The sequence below is a fragment of the Arachis ipaensis genome, chromosome B06, assembly GCF_000816755.2.
Source record: "Arachis ipaensis cultivar K30076 chromosome B06, Araip1.1, whole genome shotgun sequence".
NCBI lineage: Eukaryota > Viridiplantae > Streptophyta > Magnoliopsida > Fabales > Fabaceae > Arachis > Arachis ipaensis.
This window is the reverse complement of record NC_029790.2, coordinates 5741863-5751367: the sequence shown is the minus strand read 5'-3', so window position 1 is coordinate 5751367 and position 9505 is coordinate 5741863. Positions and strand designations below refer to the sequence as shown.

Sequence of the window (9505 nt, the reverse complement as noted above, 5' to 3'; positions counted from 1 at the left end):
CTGGACAAAAATTACTACACCAAAAAAATTTTGCTGACCATAACCGTTTCTGAGGAAATATTCCGTTACATATAAACCATAACATACAGTAGCCATTTATGCATAGGACTAAGGCCCAGTTTTAAACTATGACTGTTACGGCCTGGCCTAAACTCACGCGGGTCAACCCGACCCGAGTTCTCGCTAGCCCGGTAATGCACCTCCCACCCGACCCGGACACGCGTCTCGTACGGCTTGCACACAGCCGTGGGACAACACCTTTGAGGGAATGGGCCTACCCACTGGAAGGGCCCACTACTGACATATATATAAGGGGGAGACTGGCTCTCCCCCCAAGGTACGTCACACTCTCACACCATTTCCTCTCCGCCTGCACATATTCTGACAAGGGCGTCGGAGTGTCTTTGCAGGTGGCACCCCTCCTCCCCATGTGAAGTGCTCGGGACCTCGCACGCCCGGGACCAGGAAACCACGACCCAACGAGCTTGACTTAAAGGATGCCCTCGAGCAAGCTATCAGGGACGGCAAACTCGCCGACTTCTCCCACCTTATAAGGGAACCAAGGAGACGCAACCGGGACAACGACAACAAAGATAGATCCCGACCAACAAGACGGCGACAAGAACCAGAAGGTGACGACCACGGTCTCACGGTGGTAAACGTGGTGACGGCCAGGAATACCGCCCCGAGGTCGAAATCGGCGCAGAAGAAAGATGCCAAGGTCCTAGCGGTCTCCACCTCACCTGTTAGAAGTCTTAAGGGTCTCCCACCTATCTCCTTCGGCCCGGAGGACCAATGGTTTGACGAGGTGCCGGAAAGTCCGCCCATGGTCATCACGGCTAGGGTCGGAACTGGCCTCGTCAAACGAATCCTGGTAGACACGGGGGCAGACTCAAACATCATGTTCCGAAACGTTTTCGATGCCCTGGGATTGAGAGATTCCGACCTGACGACCCACCAACACGGTGTGGTAGGGTTAGGAGACCACTTCATCAAGCCAGACAGAATCATCACACTCCCAACCTCTGTGGGACAAGGGCAAAGACGGAGGACAATCATGGCAGACTTTGTAATATTACGAGATTCGACGGCTTATAACATCATCCTGGGGAGAAAGACCATTAACGACCTGGGGGCAGCTATCAGTACGAAACTACTGGTGATGAAGTTCATCACCGATGACGGATCCGTGGGATCCCTCCGGGGCGACTTGGAAACGGCGGTCGCTTGCGACCACGCCAGCCTTTCTCTCAGAAAAAAATCCAAGGAAGCGTCAGGGGTTTTCCTGGCCGACCTGGACGCCAGGGTAGACGACAAACCCATACCAGAGCCAGAAGGAGACTTGGAAAAGTTCAGAGTCGGCGACGAGGACGATAAATTCACATTCATAAACAGAAACCTCCCACACGAAATAAAGGAGCCTTTGATGGAGATGATCAGGGCTAATGCCGACCTCTTTGCCTGGACACCTGCCGACATGCCAGGGATAGACCCCCAGCTCATGTCGCATCACCTGGCCGTAAAGGCAGGAGCCAAACCAGTGGCGACTACTCTGACCTCAACAAGGCTTGTCCCAAGGACTGCTACCCCCTACCTAATATTGATGCACTCGTCGACGCAGCGGCAGGGTACAGATATCTGAGCTTCATGGACGCCTACTCAGGGTACAATCAGATACCGATGCACCGACCTGGGTTACAAGGTAATGCCATTTGGTCTAAAAAATGCAGGAGCCACATACCAAAGGTTGATGAATAAGATATTCAGCAAACTCCTGGGCAAAACAGTAGAAGTCTATGTAGATGACATACTCGCAAAGACCGCACGACCTGACGATCTCCTAAGCGACCTTAACGACGTTTTCTCGTCCCTACGACAACACGACATGAGGCTTAATCCGCTCAAATGCGCGTTCATCATGGAGGCCGGAAAGTTCCTGGGCTTCATGATCACTCAAAGAGGAGTGGAAGCCAATCCCGAAAAATGCCAAGCGGACCTTCAAATGAAGAGTCCGGGTTCCATCAAAGACGTCCAGAGACTTGCTGGGAGATTGACAGCTTTGTCCCGTTTCCTCGGAGCATCGGCAGCAAGGGCCCTACCTTTCTTCAATCTAATGAGAAAGGGAATGACGTTCGAATGGACCCCAGCGTGCGAAGAGGCATTCAACCACTTCAAGCGAATCTTGGCGGCACCACCAGTCCTCGGGAAACCCAGAGCCGGAGAACCTCTCTACCTCTACCTATCAGTAACCGAGGAAGCGCTTGCTGCGGTCCTCGTTACAGAAGAAGCAAAGACACAACAGCCCGTCTACTTCGTGAGCAGGGCACTCCAGGGACCAGAGCTGAGGTATAGCAAACTGGAAAGGCTGGCGCTGGCGCTCCTAGTGTCCTCCCGAAGGTTAAGACAATACTTCCAGAGTCACCGTATAGTTGTGAGGACAGATCAGGCGATTCGGCAAATACTGCAAAAACCTGATTTGGCTGGTAGGATGATGACCTGGGCCATCGAGCTCTCACAATATGACCTACAGTATGAGCCTCGACACGCAATCAAGGCCCAGGCAATGGCAGACTTCTTGGTGGAGGTAACGGGCGACCCTCCCGAGGAAACGGGCACACGGTGGAGGCTTCATGTGGACGGAGCCTCCAACCAAACGTCCGGAGGAGCAGGGGTCATCTTGGAAAGCCCAGCAGGGGTCATCTATGAGCAATCGACCAAGTTCGAGTTCCCAGTGTCGAACAACCAAGCAGAATATGAGGCTCTCCTAGGCGGACTAATGCTGGCTCGGGAAGTCGGAGCGACGAGGGTCGAAGTATGCAGCGACTCCCAAGTCGTCACCTCGCAGATAAACGGAAGCTACCAAGCCCGGGACCCCCTCCTCCAAAAGTACCTGGAAAAGGTCAAGCAAATGACAAGCCAGTTCCAGGAGGTCATCATCCAGCACGTTCCAAGAGAAAAGAACACACGAGCATACCTTTTGTCGAAGCTTGCGAGCACAAAGCCAGGATCGGGTAACCGGTCGCTCATCCAGGGCATGGTAAAGGAACCAACGGTCCCCAAACAAACGGGCAGGTAGAGGCCGCAAACAAAGTCGTCCTTCTTGGTCTAAAGAAGCGCCTAGACAGTAAGAAGGGAAACTGGGCTGACGAACTCCCCTCCGTCTTATGGTCCTACCGGACAACCGAGCAAAGCGCCACGGGGAAAACCCCCTTTCGCCTAACATACGGGGTCGACGCGGTGATACCAGTCGAAATCGGCGAACCAAGCCCCCGATTACTACTCGCGGGCATGAGCGAAGCGGTCGAGAAAGACCTGATCGAGGAAACAAGGGAGATAGCTCACCTAACAGAAATGGCGCTGAAACAAAGAATAGCCCTGCGTTACAATGCAAAAGTCCTCAAACGAGACTTCGAAGAAAGGGACCTCGTCCTGCGACGCAACGACATCGGCGTCCCGACCCCAGGGGAAGGCAAGCTGGCGGTAAATTGGGAAGGTCCCTACAGGGTAAGGGAGGTACTCGGCAAGGGCGCTTACAAACTCGAAAAACTTGACGGCAAGGAAATACCCAGAACATGGAACGCAGGTAACCTAAAGAGGTTCTACTCCTGACCCACCGGCTCACCGACCAGGGAGCCTAGCCAAATATTTAATATTTGCCCTGTCCACATGATTAATTCATCTTGTTTACTTACTTTGTCAAATGCTTGCCCAACTGACGAGTAATTTTCACTTGTTTTACAACAAATACAATAAACGGCAACCCGGCCAAACGACCAAATAAGTATAACTTATAAAGAGTCAAAACAACAAAATATCAACAGGTTGTTCAGCAAATGCATTACAAAATATCCTAAGTTACAAGACTTCACTTCTTCGGCATATCAACAATTTTCCCGTCCTGGATAGTCTTGAAAACACCAATTAACGACGTTTCGAAATCAGGAGCAGCAATCCTCAGCTGAGCCTTCAGGGCATCTTCGGTCATCAAGATGGCATTCTTCCCTTGCTCCTTGGCCACCTTAAGCTTCTTCTTAAGCTTAGCGGCCTCTGCTTTAGCAGCCTTCGCCTCCGAGACGGCCTGCTCCCGTTCCTTTTCCAAGGCGACAACCCGACCCTCAGCGGCGTTCAGTTGACCCTCCAGTGTCATCTCACGCTCAAGAAGCCGGGCCACGGTCTCATCGGACGCCTTCAACCTCTCCGCAACAAACGACGACTTCTCCTCAGCAGCGCTAAGCTTTCCCCCCATCTCAGACAGCTGACCCTGGAGGAGTTCAACTTGAGCCTTGAAGTCATTGTTAGCTTTAGCAGAGGACTCAAGCTTTCTCCGAAGCGCCTCCATACCGGATAACTCGAATTCGGCCTTCCGAGCTATCACGGCCCCACGAAGCAAGGTGCGATACATCCACCTCGCCTGCCCGGACAGTTCGGTTTCATGAAAATGCTCTTCTGTCCCGGGTATCAGTTGGGAGTCAATGAACTTGGTAGCATCAAAGTTCCTCTCCATTATGGTGAGGGCCCCTTCCGGGCTAGAAGACATCTTTCGCTTCTTAGGAGTGTGGATAACCTCCACGTTGCTATCCGGATGAGGGGTGAGAGTCGCCTGCCCGTCAGCAGGCCCCTCCTCATGGGTAGGGGAAGCCTGACCACCTACGCCCTGCTTTCCCGACGTTTCGGTATCCCGGGTAGGGGAAGCCTGGCCCTCCTTCTCCCCTGAAGGACCCTCCGACTTGCCGACGTCCTTCTCTTCGGCATTCTCATCATCACTTACCTCAAAAAAGGTCTTCGTCAGATTCTCAAGACCGGTCACGGTGGCAGACATTTCCACTGCGACAAACAACAAGAACGTTAGTCGTCAAACCGGAAGTAAGAAGAACAACGACAAAGAAACATAGGCAAACAAGAAAATAACTCACGAATATAGCTCCTGGCGGCCTCCCGTTCACCCATAAGAAGATGGGGGTTCACGGGATTCTTTTCAAAGATAGCAAGAAGAACGTTCGCTATCTGCTTATCTACAGCCGACAACCTTTTGTACGACACTTTCACAAAAGGATTTGACCCCGCGCCAAAGCTCCAGTAAGTCTGGATNGTTGGGTGAACTCCTTATATCGTCAGTCACCCAAGCATACGGGTCGTAAGCCGCAGCAGATCCGGAAGACCGGGAGACAACGCGAGGCATACCTACAGCGGGGTACCACTCCGTTAGTCTATGAGGTCGGGAGCCCGAAAAAACTCAGAAACTACACCTTTTTAACTCAATCATGACCAAATACGGCTAAAAACCACGCCTACCTCACAAACCACCCAAAAAAGCCTATCCTGGAATGGTACCCCTTCCCTAACTCACCTATCCCAGCACTGAAAAAACCTCTCAACAAAAATAAACCAGCCATGCAACAAATGCAAACAGCAATCACACAACAGCGAAACATAACACAGATACCAGAAGAAAGAAACCAGAAGATTACCTGGAACGATGAAGAAAATCTGGACTGGGAGTTGAAGCAAGAAGAAGTTCGCGCAGGAAGCTTTGGATGTTAGGGAGAGAAGAAGTTGGAAATGATAAGAGTGGGAGGTGGATAGGGAGAAAACTGTTTAAAAACCACCCCCAAAAGCGCGAAAGGAAGCAAGGGCAAAATGGTCTTTGCGCATGGGTTTTTTCGAATCATTATGAGCATTAAATGCCCAGCGCGGAGAACGAAACGGCAAACAGATGCACAGCAGATCAAGAGACACGCGCACAAGAGACGCGTCCCTCCCACGATCAGCCGACCCAACGACAACGCACGAGTGTAAACATCACGCGCCACCGATGGCCCCTACGGCCACCGCTGACGCGTCGGGGGCACTGTTACGGCCTGGCCCAAACTCACGCGGGTCAACCCGACCCGAGTTCTCGCTAGCCCGGTAATGCACCCCCCACCCGACCCGGACACGCGTCCCGTACGGCTTGCACACAGCCGTGGGACAACACCTTTGAGGGTATGGGCCTACCCACTGGAAGGGCCCACTACTGACATATATATAAGGGGGAGACTGGCTCTCCCCCCAAGGTACGTCACACTCTCACACCATTTCCTCTCCGCCTGCACATATTCTGACAAGGGCGTCGGAGTGTCTTTGCAGGTGGCACCCCTCCTCCTCATGTGAAGTGCTCGGGACCTCGCACGCCCGGGACCTCGCACGCCCGGGACCAAGAAACCACGACCCAACGAGCCTCTCCATCATCCCAAGCGTTGACCTCAAGGTCCCAACCCGAACCGTCCGGTACCCGACCTGCCGAACAATGACTATAATATAACATAATATTATTACATGTATATAACTTGGTATGTCCAAACATGTAACTTTTTAACTCATTGAAAATTACATTGGAGAATGATAATGACATTATTTTAGAGTGTTTAATTTGTTCAAATAAATTACCTACAGAATAATATGTAACAATAGTAAAGTGTCAATAATCTTCATATGTTTGTTCTAATAATTTTCTATGTCACTCTCTTTTTCATAGAATGTATTCATAGTTTAGTATATGTTAGCAGTAGACAATTTTTTAGATATAATTAAATACAATTAATTTATATTTAAAGAGTAATTTTTGCACTACATTAAGGAGAGAACAATGAAATTATATTTTAAATTTAATTATCTTATTTAAATTATGATTAAGAATTTGATTGCTATATCAAAATAAAACTATTTAAAAATTTTATATGATTTTTTTATTAAAATAAAATTATTTATAAAAGAGATAATTGTTCTATTTTTATAGGAATTTTTTTTTGTATTTTATCATTCTATTTTTATTATTAAATTTGTATTTAACATTGTGTGTGACTATGTGGTATAAAATCTCAGTTTTAATTCTATTTTTTTACATATCCCTCAGTTTTAATTCTATTTTTTTACATATAATTTTGTTTTTATATAACTTGCTTTTTTTTTTTATAGTACAACAAGTTCTAAACCCGAAAAAAAAAAAGCAAAGAGTTCTAGCAGAAGTAGAAAAAATAAAAAAACTAACAACAAAATATACATGACACTTATTTCATATTTTGTTTTCTATTTTCACCTACCATATCATCCACAATAAAATACTAAATACTAACTATACAATAATTCTTTTGGCATCGCCATCAAAATTATTATGAATTAAAATTTTATTGGAAAGTATTTATTATTATCATTATTGTATAGTTAGTATTTTCTGTGTAAAAAATTGTATTTTCTGAATTATTTATCTATATGACAATTTTTCTATGCATAAATCGCTTCTATGTGTCACGATTTATATGGACAATATTCTTTCAGAAACCGCCATAATCACTCGCGGTTTCTCATCAGCAAAATTTCTTCAGAAACTATTTCTTCTACCTCCAATAGCAATTTTTGCCCAATTTTTGCCCAATACAAAATACAAAATCGCACTTGTCCTATAATGAATTACCTTTTAATTGAAAATCACTCCATCCCGTAACAATTTCTATAAATATAAAAAAATTATAATTTCGTCCACTATGTTAAAAAATGATAATCTAATAAATTTAGTTTTTAAATGTACATACGTAATTTGCCTTAAAAAATATAAACGACAAAGAAATCTTTAAAAATTAAAAAATATGATTAAAAATAATCATATATATGATTAAAAGTCTTAAAAACTGAATTTTGATATAATTTTTTATAAATATAATTAAAAAATTGAAATTATTATCAAATTTTATTCAATATTTTTGCATACACTTTTTGAACACTTATATAAATATTTCTATAAAAATTCAGATTAAACACATAAATTATTAATCAAATATAAAAATAATTTATCACTAAAAAAAAAAGTTCTTTTTTAAGCTATCATTGTCACGCTTTTAAATCTATGAATTTTTCAGTGTTATTTTAATAATAAAACAATCCCCTTATTGATAGAGAATGTGGAGCTTTACCCTAATTATATGCAGCAGAAAAAGCTGTGGATTGATCTATAGAAGTTGAACTTGCCTCACAAAATTAAGCTATTTATCCGGAAAGCTCTCCATGGCCGACTTCCGGTGCTTGCTCAGATTCATCACCGCATCCCATCTATATCACCAATATGCCCCTGCTGTCATGAAGCAACGGAAACAGTCACTCATTGTTTGATCGATTGCTATAGAATTAAAGACGTATGGTCTCAGAGTTATCTTCGTGACTGTCTTCCCCCTCAGAGTTCGACTTTTGGACATGGTGGACTGCATCAACAGAGATACTTAACCCGTTGAAGAATGCTGACCGTAATCCTCAATTGCTTGCCATCATTTGCTGGAACTGCTGGAAAGCTCGCAAACTAGTTGATTTTTGAAGGTTCTACTTCTATGTCGTCTGCCATTCTAGCAAGCTCTGTCAAGTTGCTCCGTGAAATCCAAAGAACTCTTAGTTTAGGTCGTCATCTCCATGAGGCAAGCTCTTAGTTGCATTCAATTGGATTTATCATTCTTTCTTCTTTAAGATTTTTCTTCGTTTTTCGACCACGCACCGTTGGATGAATACCTTCAATGTAGTATTTTTAAAAAATCCCCACCTTTTATTATACTATCCTACTTTTGGACATCTTTGTATTTTATTTTTTAATAATTAATAAAATATAACCTATTATCTTTAAAGAAAAACATAACCCCCTTTTTTATTTTATTTTTTTTTTTATTTTTTTGTTAACAGGTTAGTTGAAGTAATAATAATGGATAAAAGGAGTTGAAAATCCACGCACCAAACCCAGAAGAATCAGAAGATACTTCTTTCAATCAGACCCCTTTATCCTTCTCGGAAATTCTCCTCTTGAATGGGTTATCTTCCAGAACCCCTTCCTTGAAGTGAAGCCATAGCAAAGAGAGAACCTCGAAGAACCATGGCAATGGCAGTGGAAGTGGCCATGTGGATTGCGAAGATGGTGTGGATAGCTCTAAGCGGCTGGATTTCTTCGTGTTTGACTGTTGCTGATGAGGTTGCTTCATCTCTTCGCTCTGGTGATATTGGTCCCTTCCATGTCGGTTGATCCAAGTTGCAGTCTTTCCAGAAAGCTTTTTAAGGTAAACGTTGTCATCAACACCCTTTTGTTTTTTCTCTGATATTGAGCATTGGGTGTGCATCAAGTTTTGTAATTCACAGCTACCCTTGAAACTAGAGTTATTTTCGTTTATTGGGTTTCCTCAAATTGAGGAACTTAGTTATGGATTATGCTTGCTAGCAAGAAGCAAATTAAGGGATTATTGATTTATTGGGGGAAATTCGAACATAGGGAATTAGTTCTCAGTCGTTTATATTATTAGCTAATACATAGATCTATTCTGCCAATCAAATTGGAAGGTTAGGTTTATCTAATCATCCCATAATTACTGTTAGAGTGCTGATTTACTAAGCTCCGTTCACTTTATGGCAGGGTTTTGCTTATGAGCAATTTGTGACAGCATTGTGCATATGTTATGGGATGATTCGCTGGTCAAAGAAGGGAGAACCTTAATTTTTTTTA

General features: G+C 44.8%; 1 protein-coding gene across 1 annotated transcript; it reads left to right on the top strand.

Annotated features, from left to right (window-relative positions):
• Positions 8711–9064, top strand: LOC107645540. The gene has a single exon (XM_021103807.1). The coding sequence runs from the start codon at positions 8885–8887 to the stop codon at positions 9029–9031; it is 147 nt and encodes a 48-aa protein (XP_020959466.1). The 5' UTR covers positions 8711–8884; the 3' UTR covers positions 9032–9064.

Bases quoted from the DNA above. Each gene is read 5' to 3' on its own strand.
- LOC107645540 (XM_021103807.1), top strand. From the start codon at position 8,885: ATGGCAATGGCAGTGGAAGTGGCCATGTGGATTGCGAAGATGGTGTGG.